Genomic DNA, 23,962 nt, shown 5'->3' with positions numbered 1-23,962 from the left:
AGATTCGTTCTGAGACAACGAAAAACAAAACAACAAAGTACCCATCTTTAATTTTCAAAACGCAATCATAAACAATGTTTTAGAATTCGAAAATTTCATTTTTTTTATTATTTTTATTATTTAGAAGCATTATGTCATCTTATTTGTATCTCTTACCTTATATTACTTTTATTTTACAGCTCTTAAAATGTTTCAGATGTGCTGAAGGTTTGTGACCTAAATGTGACTTGAGAATATGAATGAGAATCGAGACAGACACCAACCTGTCTGTTGCTCGGGATCATCTTCATTCATTCTGCAGGTTTCTGGATCACTCATGTTAGCAAATCATCTTGTTTGTTTGTTTCCAACATTTACAGCTGCTGTTCGCGTTACTCTTCTTCTGTTTTGATATTATCTAATATAATGATGGTGCGTTTCTGCCATCTAATGGGCTGGAATGTGAAATTGGCTTTCATTTGTATTAACATCATTTTTTAAATGTGTATTGATGATGACTATATTAAATGCTAAGCAATTATTAATAAAAATGTCTCTTCTCACAAAAATTTTCTCGACCATTTTTGACATTGCACTAGTCTTGTGTTATTTGTTATCAATTGTTATTAAATGAATTTTTTTTTTTGTAAATATCTTTGGTTGCTGTCACTTCACTTTAACTTCATTCAGTTTGACTTGAGAGCAGAGCAGCACAGCTTTTTCTTAGCTTTTTATTGAAAACAAGCCCATCACAGACATTTATTTCACATTTAAGTCACTTTTTTATTTTAGGATACAATAAATCACACTACTGAGCCATGCACTTTCAAAGTAAACTTACCAAAAATATATTTATAGAAATAATAAAGATTTTTTGTTCTTTTAAAGAAGTCTCTTCTGCTCGCCAAGCCTGCGTTTAAAATGTTTTTACTATTTAAAATAACTTTTTTTTTTAAATTTTGAATTTAATCTAATTTATTTATGTGCTTTCAAAGCTGATTTTTTTTCATAATTACTCCAGTCACATGATCCTTCAGAATCATACTTATATTCTGATTTGCTGCTCCAAAAACATTATTATGTTGAAAACAGCTGAGTAGAATTTTTTTTTGTTTCCTTGATGATAAAAATTATTTACCTGAAATAAAAATATTTTGTAACATTATAAATGTCTTTATCATCACTTTTGATTTATTTAAAGCATCCTTGCTGAACTAAAGTATTAATTTATATTACCCGCAAAAAAAAAACAAAATAAAAAAAGATGAATGATGCTGAAAATTCAGCTTTGATGACATGAATAAATTATATTTTTAAAATATATTCAAATGAAAAGCAGTTATTTTAAATAATAAAACTAGTTCACAGTATTACTGCTTTTGTGTATGCATGTAAAATAAAATACAGAAAATGGAAATGGAAAATACAGAGACGTTTAATAAGATGTAACACACATCTATTGATCTAAAACTCTTTAGAAACATATACATAATCGAAAATATTCGAAAACAATTAAATGACATAAAACAAGTTTATGTAAGCTCTGCTGAAAGAGGATCGGATCTTTATCAGAGGTAGGTGCCACTTTTAACCACAAGATGGAGGCAGCGGATCGATCGCTAGCACAGGTTACTTTCACTTTAACTATTCCATTGAACGCATTCAATTACAGCAACACGCTGTTTTTACACTATAAATACTGTGTAAGAGTTGTAGCTAATATTCAAGTCACTGTCTGTATGAACTGCAGTTCTTATTTTAGAACAGGGCCAAATTATAGCAGTACTTCATTGTTCTTTAGATTGTTTTGGGCGTCTATGATGGTAAAGAATAAAAGTTCCATTGTTGTTAGTCTAGAGAATGTTCTACTTGTTGTTTATTAATATCCTTCTCTGACTCACCTGCTTTGCAAACCTGTTAATGATTATCCAGTATAAGGAGGAACATGAAAAACCAGTCCAGCATCAGAGATGGGGGATATCCATCATTTCATTGGAAAGACATACAGTGGGAGTCTGAGACCATTAGTCAAAATGCTTCTATTACACATTTTTAACAACAACAACAACAACAACAACAATACATATTGCTGCAAGCAGTGATTACCGTGATTCAAGCACTTTAAGGCATTTAAGCACATGTGAAAACATTATGTAGCAAGCCCTTTTTTAAATACAGGTGATTAACTATAAAAATAGTATGTTTTGCAACATTTATGATTACATTTATTATGTTATAGCAGCAGGTGTGGTCCAATCTCCTTAAAACTTGGCATGCTTGTTAAGAATCACATGTGCTCACTAGGTTTTGTGAAGTTTTGAGTTTTTCTTTAGGCTTTATAGGATTTTGTAAACTAGTAAATTCGGACAGGCCCCTTTTCTAAGTGACCCTGTTATAGCTTTCCAAAGCATACATTTCAACATTTTTAATAATTATCGACCTAGAGAGTCCAGCGATTGTAATGCAATTGTCTTTGTCCAGATTTAGCGAAAAACCTAGTTTGCAAAAGTTTTTATTTATTTATTTTTTTTACATCTTCTCAATCATTTAAGAAACAATTTGATTGACGACAGTAGTTCTAGAGGCAAAGTTGTCTTGAATTAGGAGTTCTGTCATATCCTTGCTGAACAAGACAACTGGTTTTAGCTGGTCATAACTGGTCAGCAGGGTGGTTTTAGAGTAGTTTTGGCCCACTGGAGACCAGCTAAAACCAGCTACTTCCAGCTTAAACCAGCTCAGACCCAAACAGTATTAGCTGTTTTTATTTTCCAGTAGGGATGACATGAATATCACATGTATGTGTGAAAAAACATGCAATGTACAATCCTTTACACCATTAAAAAAAGTGATATCGCCCACCCAGGGGCCAATTTCTTTCAAATTTTTCAAAAACCATGAGTGAAACAGGCCCATCAAGTTTCGTTCCAATTGGCCTCCGTTAATAAGTGCTTAAACTTCATCTGCCAATAGTGGCCATGTTTTTTTTAAGATATGCAAATGTCCATATAGACACTTGTGGCACTTTGGACCAAGACCATACACAGCGATTTTCATGTTGATAGGCTATCATAGCTCCACCATTTGGCCAAGCTCCGTGATTTTTGCCCTCCCTGCTGAAAAAACTGCTAAAACCAGCCTAGGCTGGTTGGCTGATCTTAGCTGGAAGTAGCTGCTTTTAGCTGGTTTCCCAACCTGGCCAGGCTGGTAGCTGGTGGACAAAACCCCTCTAAAACCAGCCTGCTGGCCAGCTATGACCAGCTAAAACCAGCCAACCAGCTTAGACTGGTTTTAGCTGTTTTGTTTTTTTTTCAGCAGCTTTAATTGAGCTCTTACATAAATTTTCTGAGTTTGGCAAAGATATCTTGTTCCGTGCAGGAGTTATAGGGATTATACTAAAAGTGGCCCTCGAAAGTAGATTGATTTTTTAGATAACCCTGCTGAAACAAACAGCTAAAATCAGCCTAGGCTGGTTGGCTGGCTTTAGCTGAGTCAGCAGGCTGGTTTTATTTTTTAGCAGGGATGACATGAATATCGTGTGTTTGTGTGAAAAACTTGTACAATCGTTTACGCCCCCTCCCAGGGGCCGATTTCTTTCACATTTCTCACAGACCTTTGAGGCCGTAAGTCAAACAGGCCCTTCGAGTTTCGTTTCAATCAGCCTCCGTTAACCATGTCTAATAGATGCTTAAACTTCATCGACCAATGGCTGCCATGTTTTTTTTAAAGATATGTATATGTCCATTTTTTTTCTCTTTTATAGCACCACCAAGCGGCCATGCTCAGCAATTTTTGACATTTTTGACATAAGTGTTCTGAATGTGGTGAAGATATCTCATTCCATTCAGGAGTTATAGACATTTATCTAAAAGTGGCCCTGCCCCTTTAATTTTTCTTCATAATTATTGATATTCGTTTTCCAGAGAATCTTTAAGATTTGGTTTTGATCGGGCAAAAAACCTAGGACTAGTTTGCAAAAGAATGTATTGAAAAAAAAAATCCAAAATACCTGAAATGTAATCAGATCTGAGGCATTTGCTTTGTCAGACGTGAGCCAAGAATTCCAATGACAAAAGACTCAATTTTAATCGGCCTCTGTTAACCATGTCTAATAGGTGCTTAAACTTCAATGCCGGTCTTTTTTTTATAAGTTTCCTAAATATCCATTTTTTTGTGTTTTTCCCCTTTTGTAGCACCACCAAGTGGCCAAGCTCTGCAATTTTTGACATTTTTGACATAAGCATTCTGAATTTGGTGAGGATATCTCATTCGATTCAGAAGTTATAGACATTTATCTAAAAGTGTCCCTGCCCCTTTAATTTTTTTGAAAATGATTGATATTCGGTCTTCAGAGAATCTTTTTGCATTGATTTGGTTCGGATCGGGCGAAAAACCTAGGACTAGTTTGCAAAAGAATGTATTGGGAAAAAAAATCCAAAATACCTGAAAATGTAATCAAATCTGAGGCATGTGTTTTGTCCGGCATGAGCCAAGGATTCCAATGACATAATACACTTGAGCACAACAACTAAAAAACACATTACATTACATTACAGATCATTAATGCAAGTGCTACCATCCCTCCAATTTTTAAGTCTCCATGAACTACGGTTTGATCTGCATGATCAGTTTACGTGGAGAACAATTAAAACAGGGTTTCAGCACTACGCTCTTGAACCCCTAATAATATGAATTTTGTCAACTTTTATAATTTTTGCATATTATATTTTTCCTCTTTGGTCAACATGCAGAACAAAACTGCACTTTGTGACTCATAATAACTGAGTAAACTATAACAAGAGAACTGGAGAGAACATGAGCACACTGAATAGAACTACAGAACAATAAACAGAAAGATGTGTTTCCCAAAATATATTTGCAAACTGTTTTAAAGGTCACCAGGAAGTAGAAAGCTAACAGGAGGGAGACACCAACAGGAAGGAATCAGGAAGAAGTTTCCAGTGTTATTATGAAATCTTTAGTGAAAGATTACCTTCATGTTATATTTGTGTTTAGTTTCCTTGTTCCTTATTTACCTGTTTTATTCTCATGGTCATATTTGACTGTGGTTATATGAGAAAGGCTCACTTGGAAACCTTTCTCATAAACAGGACAGTAATCTTCCTCATAAGGACAATGTGTTTTGAAATTCTTTTAGAGAAAGTGAGCTCTGGATAAATACCCAATCATGACTTAATGTTTGTATGCAACCCCAATATGTGTGTGTGTGTGTGTGTGTGTGTGTGTGTGTGTGTGTGTGTGTGTGTGTGTGTGTGTGTGTGTGTGTGTGTGTGTGTGTGTGTGTGTGTGTGTGTGCATAAATATTGGCTCACTTCCCACAACTGAAAACACATCCAAAGAGGAAAGATCAGATATTATTTTTCAGTCCCAAAAGTGACTTAAGAACAATTCTAGTTTTACATTCAAACCCCAACTAACTGGGAGACACATTTAACTACTCAGGAGCTGTTTGAAGAAATCAATATTGAGTTGAACATCACAGACTCTTCTTTCAGTAAAAAGCTGTCTGCAAAGTTTATCCAGTTTAACATTCAACTAAAAAAAGGGAAGTCTATTCTGTGATAAGTTACTTTATCAACAGGACAATGCACCATTAATTATTTATTTACATAGTTGCTTATCCTGGCATCCTTTGGCTAGCATCATAGTAGACTAGTAGATTTTCTAAAAGCACAAAAACAATTGTTAATGTTTTTTCCAACGCATTAAGAACTGGGGGTGAAAACTTTTGAACAGAATGGAGATGTGTATATTTTTCTTATTATGCCTAAGTATTAAATTTTTTTCATTAAGTACTGCCCTTAAGAGGCTACAGAAGATAGTTATGTGTTTCCCAAAAGACAAAATAAGTTAAATGTACCCTGATCTACAAATTCAAAAAGTTTTCAAGTTTGTTTCCAAATCCTTTGGTGAGCTATATGCTACATTACTCCAAATCTGATAAAGAAACTAAGTCACCTATATTTTGGATGCCCTGAGGGTGATTTTTTATGCAATTGACAGTTGCATTTAGATAAATTTACTGCTGGAAATTTTATTCAGTTAACAAAATAATACTGGAAGTTTGGGGCATGCAGAACTATGCACAATTCAAGGCAAAACAGACCAAAAAACAAACAAACAAACATTTGAGTGGATTTTGATGTGAGAGACAACAGTAGAAGACTTTTTTCACTGGAGGAAGCGATACTATGAATTATGGACTTTATTTTAAGTCAAAGTCATCTTAATGGTGGTTTTGTTTCTTATAAACACATAGCTTTTGGCTTTTCAAGATGTTAACTGATGAACTGGAGTGGTGTGGATTACTTGTGGATTATTGTGACGTTTTTTATCAGCTGTTTGGACTTTCATTTTGACGGCACCCATTTATTCCAAATCCATTGGTGAGCTATGCTATGCTACATTACTCCAAATCTGATAAAGGAACTAAGTCACCTACATCTTGGATGCCCTGAGGGTGATTTTTTATGCAACTGACAGTTGCATTTAGATAAATTTACTGCTGAAAAATTTATTCAGTTAACAAAATAATACTGGAAGTTTGGGGCATGCAAAACTATGCACAATTCAAGGCAAAACAGAACAAAAAAACAAACATTTGAGTGGATTTTGATGTGAGAGACAACAGTAGAAGACTTTTTCACTGGAGGAAGCGATACTATGGATTATGGACTTTATTAGTTTCCACCCCCATACAATCATTGTTAGAAACAGGTCAAATACACAAAAATGCCGAAAAACCAAAGAATTTGTGGGGGTTTTCTAAAGAACAGCAGGCAGTTTGACTGTTCAGGACAAACAAGGGACTTATTGACGTCATTACTAAACAAAATACAAAATACACAACTGTGGATCATTTAGGTAACAACACCGTATTACTTTCTCTTGTGGACTATATGTAAACATCTTTTATGTTAAGTAGGTACTAAATAATAACATGCATTTTCTATGATCCCTCTTATTTTGTTAAAATAATTAACATTTTGCAGATTCTGAAAGGGGGTGTAAACTTTTGACCTCAACTGTATGAGCTTCCCCCCAGTTTAACCCTTTTATTCCTGCATCCTTTTGCTAGTGTTATAGTAGACTATATGAACACTCTATCAAGCGCAATAAGACTCAAAAGAGTCTTAAGTGAGATAAAAATCATTGACTTGCAAACTAGTGTGAAAAGTTGTTTAAATGTATATTTTCTAAAAGCACAGAAACAATTCATATTTTATATTCCTCATGCTAGAAGTGCCTGTGTTTCATCATGTCCACCAGAGGTTAAGAGAGGTCAGAAATGAGTTGGCTGGAAAGCACCATTGAGTCCTGTCTGACCGTAAACTGAGGCCTGAGGTTACAGTACATGTGTTGTCCACTTCACACTTTTATAAGACTAACGCGGACGTTAGCTCTCACAGTCAGCTGGCTGAATCTAATGCATTATTTTCAAATGGGGAATTCAAACTCATTACAGATTTAAGAATTCATGGACAACACTGGATTACAAAATAACTGATGTGTGACTATAACAGGCACTTGAGAAGGAGGAACGAACTTCTAGATAATTCTTATTATAGTGACATTTTGGTGGTGAGGACAGCTAATCTAAATTAAGGTGTAGATGTGAACAGTCAAGAAAAAAGGAAATGGTACAGAAATAACTTTATAGAATATTCATATCTGCAAATATATCAGCGACAGTGAATCATTTTACTCAGTAACATTTGATATGAAAGTGAAAGCTTTGAACTTCAACACATCTATTAAAGGAACAGTTCACCAGAAAAAAAAAAAACGAATATGCCATCAAAGATATAAAAATGAGTTTGTTTCTTTATAGATTTGGAGAAATCTAGCATCACGTCACTTGCTTACCAAGTGAATGGGTGCCGTCGGAATGAGAGTCCAAATAGCCGATGAAAACATCACAATAATCCACACAACTCCAATCCAAGAAGCCAAAAACTGCATATTTGTAAGAAACAAATCTATTATTAAGATGTTTTAACTTGGTTTGTTGCTGCTTTCAGCCAAAATGCAAGTTCTCTATCCATGATATTGCTTTTAAGTCATCTCATTTGAATCAGGCTAGAAATATGCACAAATCAAGCACCATTTACAAGGCAAAACAGACAAAAAAATAAATATCTGAGTGGATTTTGATGTGAGAGATGACAGGAGATGGACTTTTTCACTGGAGGAAGCGATACTATGGATTATGAACCCGATTTGAAGTAAAAATCATCTTAATGATGGGTTTGTTTCTTATAAACACATAGCTTTTGGCTTCTCAAGATGTTAACTGATGAACTGGAGTGGTGTGGATTACTTGTGGATTATTTGTGATGTTTTTATCAGCTGTTTGGACTGTCATTCTGACGGCACCCATTCACTCCAGATCCATTGGTGAGCTATGTAATGTTACATTACTCCAAATATAATAAAGGAACAAACTCACATCTTGGATGCCCTGAGGGTGATTTTTTTATGCAATTGAGAGTTGTATTTAGATAAATTTACTGCTGAAAATTTTATTCAGTTAACAAAATAATACCGTGAGTTTGGGGCATGCAGAACTATGCACAATTCAAGGCAAAACTGACCAAAAAACAAACAAACAAACAAATATTTTAGTGGATTTTGATGTGAGAGACTACAGGAGATGGGCTTTTTCACTGGAGGATGTGATACTATGGATTATGAACTCGATTTGAAGTAAAAATCATCTTAATGATGGTTTTGTTTCTTATAAACACATAGCTTTTGGCTTCTCAAGATGTTAACTGAAGGACTGGAGTGGTGTGGATTACTTGTGGATTATTGTGATGTTTTTATCAGCTGTTTGGGCTTTCATTCTGACGGCACCCATTCATTCCAAATCCTTTGGTGAGCTATGTAATGCTACATTACTCCAAATCTGATAAAGAAACAAACTCACTTACATCTTGGATGCCCTGAGGGTGATTTTTTATGCAATTGACAGCTGCATTTAAATAAATTTACTGCTGAAAAATGTATTCAGGTAACAAAATTAATACTGGAAGTTTGGGGCATGCAAAACAATGCACAATTCAAGGCAAAACAGACCAAAAAAAACAAACATTTGAGTGGATTTTGATGTGAGAGACAACAGTAGAAGACTTTTTCACTGGAGGAAGCGATACTATGGATTATGGACTTTATTTGAAGTAAAAATCATCTTAATGATGGTTTTGTTTCTTATAAACACATAGCTTTTGGCTTCTCAAGATGTTAACTGATGGACTGGAGTGGTGTGGATTACTTGAGGATTATTTGTGATGTTTTTATCAGCTGTTTGGACTCTCATTCTGACGGCACCCATTCACTCCAAATCCTTTGTTGAGCTATGCAATGCTACATTACTCCAAATCTGATAAAGAAACAAACTCACTTACATCTTGGATGCCCTGAGGGTGATTTTTTATGCAATTGACAGTTGCATTTAGATAAATTTACTGCTGAAAATTTTATTCAGTTAAGAAAATAATACCGGGAGTTTGGGGGGGTTATCCATCCCAAACCATTGCAGAATATATGTGGTTTCAGTACCACAGCTCGAATCAGAAAGAACAAAAGAGCCTTTTGTTCCTTTTTTTTTTGTTGGTTTGTTTTTAAGCCTCGTCGGGGTAGGAATTAGGAAATATCAGCAGTTAGGAGACATGGGGAATCCCTTCATGCCTACACACTTCTGTCCTGATGAATCGAGTCTGGTTGCATTGCACTGTTTGAAGAGTAACCTGAGCTTAATCAGAGGCAAAATATTATTTTATATGACTAAATAAATCAAATTACTTTCAACAATCAGCTCATAAGGAGAAAATGGACCTGATCTGGATATTACATAATTGCATAAATTAAAAAAATCATAGAGAAATGTCATTAAAAAGGTGCAATATTAAGTTGCACACACACAAAAAGTCATTTTTAAGAGTCAAATTAGACAAAAAAAAAATCTCTTATCTCTCTTATTTTGCATTTATTATCTTCTATGTCAGTGGACAGAGATGTACTCATCATTTAGGTAAAAAAAGCATTAAAAGAAAGCTTAATAAAAAATCTTATGACTTTGAGATTTTACATTACATGCATCAAAGGGTTAAAGTAATGCATATACGCTGGTGACTTTCACAATCAATAAGTATAATGTTTAATGTTTCATTTTTGGTAACTCCGTTTCCCCTCAGAGACAGTTATCTGTTAAAGTCATAAACCTTGCAAACATTTAATCTGTTTAAGCTCCAACATTCATTCCTTTGTAATGCTTTCATTAAAGTTAAAAAGGCATCCTGCACAAGTGCAATAGCTGACAAAGTGCATTCAGATGACGCTCAGGCATTTTTTTTTGGCTTTGCGGGAACCACACACTTCCTTTTTTCCCCCCTCACTGCCAGTTAAAGCAGCGTGTACTTTCTCAGAAATGGAAGTCAATCCAGTTCAGAACCTAAGCAAAGTGAAAGTGAAACAAACAACACTTGTGCAAAGCTTGTGCATCCATCAAACACGTCAAAACTAGCTGCTCGTACGCTTCTGAAAGAGTCTAAAATGACCAAACTAAGGTTTTCACTTTCATTTTTTTGTCTTTTATCAAAATCATCACATTTAAACTAATAAACAAAACGAAAGTGCATCTGTTGTTACAGAAAGTCAATCTAAAAGAGAAGTTGCTTTTCACACAGTTGAGTTAAAGATCTAATAAAACGGTAGTTATTGTTAGTTTGTAACTATATTTCGGAGAAAACAAGCAAACCAGACCTGCGTTTGTTCCTGTAACAGTTAAACCACATGCATTATTGATTGACAAGAAGTGCACACGATTTTCTATATTAATCGTTTTGCAACACTGTGTATTACAGTTTTCGATCACAGTCTTTTTGGAGTTAATTTGCTAGCAAATTCATAGTGCAAATTTTTTTTCCAGGGTTGGCACAATTTTGGTTTAATAACCATGATCTCATTTCTCTTTTCCTGTACTTGGTCTTTTAAAAAATTACAACTGAATTCAAGTATTGCGAAATGGTTTGATCTCTTGCCAGATGAGTCCTCTTTCTCAAAAGTCAGAGTATAAAAATTCCTAAGAAATGAAAGGTGGGTCCACCAGCAATTTGTACATTGCTGTAACACGAAATTGCATAATCATAGTCTGTGCAAATATGAAATGTATCCGATTTCATGATTCTGGTTTTTGAGTAAGTTGTAATACCGTCCTGATGCTTTTCTCTAGAGTTGGACATTTTCCTGGATGTGACGTCAATAAAACCCGACACGTCTGCCGTTCTTGCAGAAACCATTCGAGTGTTTCATCCAGGTCCTTGTTTCCTTCTTCATATCCATCCAGGATGAGCAAACAGTCCGTCGGGCCCAGAAGCATCTCTCTGAGCTCAGACACATCCAGTGGTTTTTCATAAGAAACGCTGGATTTTACCACCTGGAATAAGTCTCCTTTTGCTCGGCTACAGTCCGCCTGGAAAACCAGACGGAGCTGGCGAATGTTGAAGGGGTCTGTCGTGGTACTTTCAGCCCAGCAGGATGATAGAATTTGGGCCAGGCTAGTTTTCCCGCAGCCTGGTTTTCCAAGCAGAAGGATAATTTCTTTCTTATCAGGCACTATGGAGCTGATGTTTAGAGATAGGCCTTCACTGGAATCAAAAGGGAAAGATGATGTGGTTTAACATGGAAATGAATGAGCAATGTGTGTTTATTGTGGTTGGCTTATCAGCAGTTCACTGGAAACAGTTACACTTTATATACATTATACACTATATATACACTGCCATTAAAATGTTTGGGATCAGAAAGATGTTTAATGTTTTTAGTGGAGTCTCTTATGCTCAAGGCTGTATTTATAAGATTAAAAATACAGAAAAAATTGTAATTTTGTGAAATATTATTTCAGTTTATAATTCTGGCTTCCTATTGTAATATACTTTAAAATATAGTTATATAATATATATAAATGCTGAATTTTCATCAGCCATTACTCCAGTTTTCAGTGTCACATGATCCTTCAGAAATTATTCTAATATGCTGATTTATTATTAGAATTATCAGTCTTATTTGGACCTGTAATACTTTTTCAGGATTTTTTGATGAATAAATTGTTAAAAAGAACAGCATTTATTCAAAATAGAAATCTTTTCTTACCATATAAGTCTTTATGATTACTTTTTATGCATTTGACAAATCATTGCTGAATAAAAGTATTAATTTCTTTAATGACGAATTAAAAAGAAAAAAATGTTTTGAATAAACACTGTTCTTTTTAACTCGTTATTTTTCAAAGAATCCTAAAAAAGTATCACAGGTCCCCCCCCCCAAAAAAAAAAAAAAAAATCCCAAAACTGTTTCCAAAATTAATTATGAATCAGCATATTTTAATGATTTCTAAAGGATCATGTGATACTGAAGAGTAATGAGGCTGAAAATTAAGCTTTGCTACACAGGAATAAATTAAATTTAAAGTATATAAAAATAGTAAACTGTTATTTTAAATTGCAATAATATTTCACAAAATATTTTTTTTTCTGTATTTTTGATCAAATAAATACAGCCTTGGTGAGCATATATATATATATATATATATATGTATTAAGTGAAAAAAATATATATATTAACGCCTTTTTTTTTTTTTTGGAAAGCAAGACTTATATCTTAAAAGTAATATCTTATAAAAGTATAAAAATATCTTAAAAGTAAATGTGTCTGGATTTAGGAATGTTTTGATATTTGTACTGGAAAAAAAAGGAAAAAAAATCTTTTTGTAGTGTAAATTCATACATAAGGGTGTGTTTATGTGTTCATTGTCTTTACTTCCAGTAATCAGTCTATTTTTCTAAGGAAGCTTCCTGTCATGTGTCAGTTTGTGTGATTCGACACATGAGTGACTCTTTGCATGTTTAAGTGTATGTGTCAGATTCATAATTCCCTATTATCAATTATTGTCACTTACTTGCTGAGCAGTTCATATGAGACCAGTCTGCTCTTCATCTCAGCATTTGTGTAGAGGTGTGAATACTGTCGTATAAGCACGTTCCTCAGAGATTTTTCTGCAGTTTCTGCACAAATGAATGTCAAACAGAGTCATGCATTTCCATTTGACTAATGCTCACATCAACTAAATGCATAACAGGCTTCAATGATTCACAATCACATGAAACCTCCAGATGTGCTTCAAAGCGTGTTATCGACACTTTTTTTATTCGCTGTTCAGGAAACAAGACACATTACAGTATTACAGTGCTGTCGCAGTCTGGGTTAAAGGCCCTCAGGGGTAACAGTCATATTTCCAGTTTGTACTGAAGTGAACATCAGCATGTTATAATTATTAACTAGTCATCATAATTATTTCAGAACATGCTTTACCTTCTGAATTTATGTCACATGTTTTCAAGCTGTTCTCGTTCACGGTCAATAAAGCTGTGAATGAAAGAGAAATCTGATCAATACAATGAATATAGAGTTGGTTATCAGTAACTAAAACTTAAAAAATTAATGCAATGGTATAAAATTAACATTCAAACATTGAAATAAAACAATACATATATAAAAAACTAGTAATAATTCTCATTTTTATTCAGTTTAACTTGATGTACTAAAATAACTAAAACTGAAATAAAAACTATAGAGACCTATAAAAACACTAAATAAAATGACTTAAACTTTAAAATTGAAATGAAAACAGAAAATATTAAAATTGATACTAAGTGATACAAAAATAACACTGGTTGAGGTAATAAAATAATAAAATAAAAAAGGTAATAAAATGAAAAAAAAAATAAATAATAATATATATATATATATATATATATATATTTTTTTTTTCATTTTATTACCTTTTTTATTTTATTATTTTTTATTATTTTAACTAAAAAGGTAATAAAATGAAAAAAAAAATATATATATTAAAATATATATATATATATATATATATATATATATATAAAATAAAAAAGGTAATAAAATGAAAAAAAAAAAAAAAATATATATATATATATATATATATATTTTTTTTTTTTCATTTTATTACCTTTTTTATTTTATTATTTTATTACCTCAACCAGTGTTATTTTTGTATCACTTAGTATATATATATATATATATATATATATATATATATATATATATAATATTGAGGGTTTAAACCACACTTAAATAAATAAATAAATAGTAAATATAATACAAATGAATAATGCAAATAAAAATATCAAACATTCTAAATAAATTTTTAAATTTTAAAAAATAATTTATTTTATAAAATGCAAGTTAATCTCTCTGCGTCATGTACTTTATGCTTTCAACATCCACAGGAAATATATTTTAGTTTTTATGGTGCCTTTACTGTAACTTCACCATCATAAAAAGCATTACCACTTCCTATACTGGACATTGTGTCAATGTGAAAAACTCACAATCAGTTTTGCCAGAGGATGAGTGTGGGAACAGGAAAGCACAATTAGATGATTCATTTCGTCTGTTCTTCTGACCTGGAATAGATAAAGTTTGAAGAGACAGAGATAGAGGTCACATAAACATGTATTACGATTATTTATTGGAATTCACCCTTGGTTGCACATAAAAAGAGGATATGAAACAGCATTTTTTGCATAGTAATGATTTTATAATCTGATTATCAACTGTTGACAGCCACTAAATGTTTCTTCTAAGCATTCAGCTCATAATCATAATCATGCAATGGACAATATTTTTGCTATTGTCAGGATTACTTCTGTAAAACATGTGTTGACAGAAAAGCTGAAAATGAGCTTTTTATTAAAGGTCAGATCTTGTGGTCAGCACGTGTTCAGTTTACATGAAGCCAGCATCTGAATAGATTTTAATTAAAGATCAGAAACAAAACTAAAACCAAAGCCCTTTTTAATGTATGTTTTGTTTTGGAAGTTGAGTAATAGGTACTAAATTTACTCCACACGTGAATAAGTAATGCGGTATTTACCTGTGACATAACCTGGTTCTTTTTTTCTGCAGATACTGAAGATTGACAAACAGAGGACTACTTTGCATGTTTACTTCTGGTTTGCATTGACACGTGCTTCTGCCGGCTCACAAAACTGCTGTCTAATCGATTGTGGGTTGTTTTGTACAGAAGCTCATTTGCGACTTTTTATCTCACAGTTCTGATTGTCTCATAATGCAATGCTTATAATACATCTCACAATTGCAAGTTTTAAATTTACATTTGCGGTTTATATCTTGCTATTGCAAGCTATAAATGTACAATTCCGATTTTTTTCTGACAGTTGCATAAGTTTATAACTTGCTATTTCAATAAAAAACCTAACCAAATATAAAAATTAATGTTTTCGTTATCTGGAAAATAATAAAGATTAACTGTAATAAAACATAAAACAATATTTTTTTTCCAGCTAGTTGCCAAAACAATAATTCTTTCAACAATCAGCTCTGGATATGGCATCAATGCATAAATTAAAAAATCATATTAAAATGTGATAAAAAGGTGCAACATTAAATTGCACACACACAAAAAGTATTTTTTAAGAGTCAGATTACACACAAAAAAAAAATCTCTTATCTCTCTTATTTTGCATTTTTTATCTCAATATATACTATTATCAAAATATATACTATATGAGTGTGTATTTACATATACAGTTGAGGTCAAAAGTTTACATCCTCCTTTTAGAATCTGCAAAATGTTAATTATTTAACCAAAATAAGAGGGATCATACAAAATTAATCACCTGAATAAGGCATTTCACATAAAAGATGTTTACATATAGTCCACGAGAGAAAATAATAGTTGAATTTAGAAAAATGACCCCGTTCAAAAGTTAACACCCCCTTGATTCTTAATACTGTGTTGCTACCTGAATGATCCACAGTTGTGTTTTTTGTTTAGTGATAGTTGTTCATGAGTCCCTTGTTCGTCCTGAACAGTTAAACTGCCTGCTGTTCTTCAGAAAAATCCATCAGGTCCAACAAATGCTTTGTTTTTCCAACATTTTTGTGTATTTGAACCCTTTCCAACAATAACTGTATGATTTTGCAATCCAGCTTTTCACACTGAGGACAACTGAGGGACTCATATGCAACTATTACAGAAGGTTCAAACACTCACTGATGCTCCAGAAGGAAAAAACATGCATTAAAAGTCAGGGGGTGAAAACTATTTGGAGAGAACGGAGATGTGCACATTTTTCTTATTTTCCTTAAATATTATATTATTTAATTTAGTACTGCATTCTGATGCTACAGAAGATACTTTCCCAGAAGACAAAATCAGTTAAATTTACCCATAATTTTCAAATTCCAAAAGTTTTCACCCCCGGATCTTAACGCATGTTTTTTTTTCTTCTGGAGCATCAGTGAGTGTTTGAACCTTCTGTAATAGATGCATATGAGTCCCTCAGTTGTCCTCAGTGTGTGAACGTGGATCTCAAAATCATGCAATCATTGTCGGAAAGGGTTCAAATACACAAAAATGCTGGAAAACCAAAGAATTTGTTGGACCTAAAGGATTTTTCTGACGAACAGCAGGCAATTTAACTGTTCATAACTGCAAGTTTATATCTCACAAATCAGACTTTATTCTTGCTAAAGCTAATTCATATCTCAAATATTCAGATTGTTTTAATTTTTAACTGTGATATTATTTTGGGATGGACTACTATCTTTAAAAATAGTATGTGAAATAGTAGGCATTATTCTGCCATAAATAGGTTTCCTATGCTACATTGCTGTCACATGACCATATTCCCTACAGGTACACATACTTTACACTGCAGAAACCATAAAAGTAGTGTGTTTCAGAACATAGCTCTGGGCTTAACAATATGACAGTGGCTATATTTGGATTATAGTTGGTTATATAAGGGTAATTCAAAGGGTTATTCCTGTTTCTACACGTTTTAGTTTCATAATGCCACAAAGACAGAAACTTAGATCTTAGATTCAAATTTTAAGCTCCAAAATTTTAAGTTTAAAAAGTGCCTAGTCACTATAGCTTGTGAATGACTGATTAGGATTTCAACCGTGTCAGCTGACAAAACCCAGTTTCTGTTTCCTCCAAATACTGAACAAACTGGGGATTCCTTCTTTACAAGCTGCTTAATATCATATGATGTTGACTCACATGACTGAGGTCTAAAATAATAAACAAATCAATCAAGCACAACAACACTGGCGACACCTAAAACCAGCTTAGCATATCTGATTGAGACGCCATGAAGTATTTTAACGGCTTGTAACAAAGAGTAAACAAGTGACAGATGTAATGTAAACAACAAATGTTATGTTACTATGTTACTATGTCACAATTGCATGGTACTCCAAGGTACCTCAATTAAAATATTGGTATTACTATGGTATATTTTTACAAAACTAGCTATATAATAGTGCTTTTCAAATAAATGTGCAATGTAAATGTTGAAGTACCGTTTTTTCTTCTACGCAGAATGACTGAGATGAGGACAATGGCCAAAAGAACCACGACCACGGCGATAATCCATGCATACTGAGCAGAACACTGTGTAAGGATTTCATCTGTAAAAAGAGAAAAATATTGCTGTTACATATTTGTCATTTAAAATATGCACATAATGTATTTTCCTGCTGGAATATATATATATAAATATATATTAAAGCTATTTTGGAACCAGAGTTATTTTAATGTCATTGAAATCATTTTAAAGTTTTTTAAATATTTTGAATTAGATTTTATTTTAATCAATAATTATAAATATAAATATGAATATGATCACTAATGCATAATTTTATTTAATTTAATATTATGTTTTGATTAAAATTTTCAACATTTGACATTTTATAATTTTTTTTAAATATGTCTATATGGTTTAAGTTATATTTTTTTGGTTCCGTTTATTTATTTTGAGTTATTTTAGTACTTTGACTTAAACTAAATGGAAATTGGAAATATTGCCCCTTAAAAATTAGCTGAAATAAAATAAGTAATTAGAGTTCTATGATAATAACCCTGCTTCAAACATGAAACAGAAAATGAAAAAACTAAACTGTAATTAAAACTAATTGCTTTACAGCTTTATAAAGACAATAAATGTCGCATATTATTCAAAACTGTTACGTAAAAATTTCCTTCTACACTAGGAAAGATATATATTTGCTTTAAAGTGAAACATCATATGAATAAAATCTGAATCATTACGAGACTAATGTCTGCTGGAAAAAAACAGTAACAATGGAACTCCTACGTATTTATCTGAACCATATCTGCTTTTTTTGTTTTGTTCACATCTTTACCTACGCATTTCATATCACATGCCCCCACATCCGGGGAAACCATCGAGGAAAATCTGTCTCACTTAAAACAGTGCGATGAAAAACAAGGGCAACCTAGGCTGTAAACTGAAACTTGTTCCTACAGAGATGAACTGATGAATATTATTTCCTGAAACTGCTAACTACATACAAGCCTACATAGTTGCATATAAAATGTCAATTCATTTAGATCAGACAGTTTTGAGTTACATTGCATCACTTGCTCACCAAAGGAACCTCTGCGGTGAATGGGTGCCGTCAGAATGGGAGTCCAAACAGCTGATAAAAACATCACAATAATCCACACCACTCCAACCCCATCAGTTAACATCTTGAGAAGCTAAAGGTTCATGTTTGTACGAAGCAACTCTATCATTAAGACATTTTTTAAATTTCAAACCAAGTCCATAATCAATAATAACGCTTCCACCAGTGAAAAAGCCCAAGTCTTGTTGTCTTGTATTTCTCTCCTGATTCAGACTAGACCATTTTTTCACTAGAGGAAGCGTTATTATGAATAGAGGATTTTAGCCAGAAGCAATGGTTTGAAGGTAAAACTTAAGGTGAGACACAGCAGGTGAATAGGGTAAAAAAAAACAACCACTTATAGATATCTCCTTACTTACTCATTTGATTGATTACATTGATAATTGCAAACATTTTTTGCATTATAAGTTTTCTAAAATGTTAGGTTTACATATGCAAATGAGCCATTATTTAATGAAATATGCACTAATTTGCATACATTTCTAGTACAAAAATCTGAACTTTGGATGAAGCCAGTTTCAAACTTTTATTTATTTATTTATTTATTCATTTTTTTCAAAAATATTAGTCTCAAATGTTTTTACAGAGGGGATTTTGGGTATGTAGTTTTTGTCACTCCATAATTGAGAAAAAACTTCAGAACAGACAGAAAAAAATTGTAATGTATTTATTACAATTTTAAATGTTTATAAAATTATATATGAACAAATCCCTCTGTAAAAACCTTCAGAATGTAGACAGGAATAAAAAAGTTTGGTGTGTGCAAGTGCTACTGAATTGGAGATTTATGGCTCAGTGTAGGAGAAAAAACTAATTTTGAGAAAATGGCCTTTAAAAATAAGTATTGTAATTGAAATCTATTGACACAAATAGATAAAGTGCTATAAAAGAAACACTTAACAGTGTCTTTTGGGTGTTTTCTTTCCACTAGTCTAATAAAAAACACTTTATGAAACACCAAAATCTCAAACTTGACAGGTGCATGAAAAAACTGTGTTTTTAGCTCCCCTTAATGATAGATTTGTTTCTTACAAACACACAGCTTTTAGCTTTAAAATACATTAAATGATGGACTGGAGTGGTGTGGATTACTTGTGGTGTTTTTATCAGCTGTTTGGACTGTCATTCTGACGGCACCAATTCACTCCAGAGGATCCACTGGTGAGCAAGTGACGAAATGCTACAATTCTCCAAATCTGTTCCAATAACTAGGCTAATTCTTGTTAAAACTTCTAAACCTTTTCTACATCAGTCAGACTCACCTGGGATTTTGAAGGTGGCAGTCTGCTGGATTTCACCTTTTACGAGGAAAGAGCAGCTGTAGTTGTTCACAAGGTCTCGTTTCACCGTCAGCTTGCTGATGACTTGGATGAGATCTTCGTGTGTTGATCGTGTCGTGCTGTTGGACATTTCCGTGAGGTTCGTGTTTTGACCATCGCTCCAGATAACCTGAGCTGACGGGAATCCTTGAGACTCACAAGAGAGCTCGACCTCATCTTGACCCGTCTTTATGATGGTTTTCTTTATGGCAGTATAAGGAGCTGGAAGCATGAACAAGATATATAGCTAAGTAGGACAACCAGGTGGAATACTTTATTCAGTGCAAAACAATGCAATAAGCTCAGTTTTGCTTCTATCAAAAATTTGAAGAATGCTAAATATTGAAATATTGCAAAATACAGAAATAGTAGCTTTTGTTGACAATTTAATGAACTTCTGCAATGCATTATGTGGCTATTACTGCTGATGACACTGTCTATGTTTAGTACTGAATACCAACTTACTGAATTTAATATACTAATATATATATTAATAACATTATCAAATTGCAGCATTAATTAATCTATGCAAAACCAATCAAATGGGATCTTAAAAATGTTGGCAGCTATCAAACATACCTGTAACATTGAGCATGACTTGTTTGTAGTCTCCATCATCTCCCTCTTTCACGATACACCGGTATGTGCCTGAATCTTTTATCCGGAGCTTTTTCAAGTGCAGCACCGCTCGGTTTTCATTCAGCTGTTCGTGGATGAGATGTGCACGCTTTATGAACGCAGCACTTGTGTAATTGTGGTTCTCTTTGCCTCTCTCCAGCCAATACACGTTCACGTCCGGCTTCGGCTCGAGGCGGCTCCATATGACAGTGAGGTCGGAAAGGCTTTTAACCTTGGCGAACATACACACCAGTTTGATGTCCCCATGTAGCTCTGCTTCATAAATGCTCTTCTCTAAACTGACTGTAAACAGGGCTGGAGGAAGACAGATGAGACATCATCATCATCATTTTTGAGATATATATCAATATCATGAGATTTATGAGAAAACTTTCATTTTGCATTCCCACCCAAAAACTACGGTCATCACCAATGATTGCTTTGAAAAAAACTTGACTTAAACCTTACTATTGCAACTGTTATTTTACCAATAGAAAACTTTTTTACAGTAACCTACAGTTAGGGTTACCCAAATACAATTTTGTAAAACTATAGTAACTCAAAAATGGCTTCTTACTAAAATTCATATATTTACAATTTACACAAATTAAATAATAATTAAGTTGGGGTTTAATGCTAAAAAAACTGGGATTTACTCAAAAATGCTAGTAAATCTCACAAATAATTACAAAGAATTAAGTAACGATGAATTAAATATTAGAAGTATGAAGACTAAATTATTTTTTTTTTGTGTAAAACCTACTCCAATAATCTTCATTTACAAATTCAAATATATATAAATGAAAAAAAATAAATAATAATAATATATATATATATATATATATATATTACAATTTCATAAAAATTTACATTTCTGTATATAAATAAATAAATAAATATATATATATATATTTATTTATTTAAACACACAATTTTATTTTATATTTATTTTTTCTTTCTTTTTACTGTGTAATAAAACAAGGGACAAGAATTTACACTGTAAATTTATTTTGAAAAAAGAAATTATGCGCGAAAAGTACAATGTAAAACCTATTCCAATAATCTTTCTTTACAATTTCAAATAAATAAATAAATAATAAATAAAATATCTGAATACAAAACGTGTATTTTTATATATTTTATTTATTTATTTATTTGAAATTGTAAGCAAAGCTTATTGGAATAGGTTTTATATAGAAGTAAATTTAAGTAAAAGGTATATTTATTGAAAATACATTCAAATAAATATATAATTTAATACTGTTATATTTAAAATCGAATTTAAAATCATTTCAACAATATATTTTGGCTGAAACCCTGATTACCATGGTACATTTTCTAAGGGTCACTGTATGAATTACTTATTCAAAACTGGAAGTGAAATGATCAAAGGAATTTTTTTATTGCTCAAATGTTGCTCTTTCGTAGCTCATTAGACCTAAGGAGTTCTTGGTTATGTTTTATATATCAATTTTGTCTCAAATGAGTCATTAGTCACATCCAGTAAAAGTCTAGAGCTGTAAAATTAATGTAGAGAGCAGTTGAGTTCATTTTGAGACAACACTGAGATTTATTCTGAAACTCTGAAGCAGCCAAAAAAATCATTTGCTTCATTTGATCTAATCCTAATGTCTAGGATAGCAGTTTCTAGATTTTTCTTTATCATCCAAAAGAGAAAACAGACAGATAAGTGTAATGCATATCAGCCATACCTGATGCTGAGACGACAAGCCACAGCAGAGCCTGAAATATGACCACCAGCGTCCCCCTCATTGACCCCTGGAGGTAAACACAACACATCAGTCTGATATCACATCCAAAATCCTCCTGATCTAAAGCCCAAACTGAGCCTGTTATGAAGTTCTCATGCGTGTTTCGGCTGATCGTTTGGCGACTGATGTCACGAACCACAATGAATCAGCAATGAGCTACTTCTTGATTTACAATTACAGACCAACAAAGTCCACATTAATAACAGTTACAAAGCTGGTTGTTTTTTGCTGTTTAATCATCAGATCAGGGACATCGTTGTAGATGATTCATCTCAAAGTGGGATATACCCTAAAGAGCCCCAGGTAGAAAATTTCACACATGGAAGAGAAATAAACAAACAGTTCTTCCTCAAAAAGCTCCATCTCTTTCTAAACGAAGCTCATCCTATTAATCTTACTCATATTACTCATATTTCCTTCTGATATTACCAACAGCAATTTCCATAATGAGCACTATAACCGTATCTGACATATACGTTAAGTACAGGAAATGTTAGTTATCTAAAGTGTTTGATAACCCCTAATAGATGACCAGTGATTGAGTCACTGCATTTTTGAGTAGTATGCAAAAGTACCTTCCAAACAGCACGTGTGGATCACAAATTGACATTTATTTCTTCATCCAAGCAGTCATACTGAGACTGAGAGGATGTTATCAGAAAATCTTCACTTGATTTTTCACCAATACTGTGGGAGCAGGAAACTAGTGACTTTGAAGTTGATTTCCCCAGGTTACCATAGTTCACATTACAGGAAAAAAAAAGTCAAAGGGAGTTATTGAGGTAAAAAAAAAAAAAAACACCCACGTTATCACATAAACTCACTCGTAAAAATAGCACGACATTGGGCAACCCATGGTTAGGTGGTTGGCAAGCAAACCTCACCTAAGGTACTTCACCTTTGATTTTTTTAGGTTTCAACCAACAAAATTTTGGGACATCAGCCCTAATCTACCACAAATGGGTTATATCCAGGTGAGAACACACAGAAGGGTTTTCTAAAGAAATTCATACTCATACACTTGTCACTGAGGCACCTTTGCACCTTTTCATCCCTGAATGGTAGATATTAGTAGTGTAAAGGTACATAGCACTTTAAAAGCACATATTATTACCTTTTGAAACAGTACTGCCCCGTTTTCCGAGGGGGTAGATCTTAAGGAGAAGTATAAACCATCTAACTAATACTCTGTAGGTTACTGTATGTCTATATCTGAACAGCATTATATGGCTATTAAAGATCTACATAGTGGAATCTGAATAGAATATATCACTGTCCATTATAAAACAACTGTGGTACTACAAGGTACTGCAAAGAATACCATTTCAAAAACATGGGTTTACCATATAAATAAATAAATAAAGAAGTAATGAGTGAATGAATGAATAAAGACATACGGTAGAGGTCTAAAGTATACATCTCCCTTTCTGAATCTGTGAAATGTTAACTATTTTACCAAAATAAGAGGGATCATACAAAATTCACGTTGTACTGAACTAAATAAGATATTTCACATAAGAGATGTTTACATAAATAGCTGAATTTGTATTAAAAAATGACCCTGTTCAAAAGTTTACATTCTCTTGATTCATAAGACTGTGTTGTTACCTGAATGATCCACAGCTGTGTTTTTTTATTTAGTGATAGTTGTTTATGAGTCCCTTGTTTGTCCTGAAAAGTTAAACTGTCTGCTGTTCTTCAGAAAAA

The 23,962-nt window shown here is 32.9% G+C and overlaps 1 protein-coding gene across 1 annotated transcript; it reads right to left on the bottom strand.

The window, feature by feature from the left end:
* Positions 1 to 10,001: 10,001 nt before the first annotated feature.
* LOC141293035 (uncharacterized) lies at positions 10,002 to 22,283 on the bottom strand. The gene is made up of 8 exons (XM_073825081.1): positions 22,196 to 22,283; positions 20,445 to 20,798; positions 19,809 to 20,087; positions 17,419 to 17,526; positions 14,415 to 14,489; positions 13,369 to 13,422; positions 12,956 to 13,061; positions 10,002 to 11,645 (listed from the first exon to the last, which is right to left on the bottom strand). The coding sequence occupies exons 1-8, from the start codon at positions 22,281 to 22,283 to the stop codon at positions 11,177 to 11,179; spliced, it is 1,533 nt and encodes a 510-aa protein (XP_073681182.1). The 3' UTR covers positions 10,002 to 11,176.
* Positions 22,284 to 23,962: the final 1,679 nt, after the last annotated feature.

This window comes from Garra rufa, chromosome 19 (genome assembly GCF_049309525.1).
Source record: "Garra rufa chromosome 19, GarRuf1.0, whole genome shotgun sequence".
In the NCBI taxonomy this organism is placed as follows: domain Eukaryota; kingdom Metazoa; phylum Chordata; class Actinopteri; order Cypriniformes; family Cyprinidae; genus Garra; species Garra rufa.
This window is presented reverse-complemented; position numbering and strand designations above follow the sequence as displayed.

Coding starts and splice junctions, on each gene's coding strand:
- LOC141293035 (XM_073825081.1), bottom strand. CDS start 22,283: ATGTGTTGTGTTTACCTCCAGGGGTCAATGAGGGGGACGCTGGTGGTC. Junction 20,799..22,195: donor GCTTGTCGTCTCAGCATCAG/GTATGGCTGATA, acceptor GTCTTCCTCCAG/CCCTGTTTACAGTCAGTTTA. Junction 20,088..20,444: donor AGTCATGCTCAATGTTACAG/GTATGTTTGATA, acceptor TCATGCTTCCAG/CTCCTTATACTGCCATAAAG.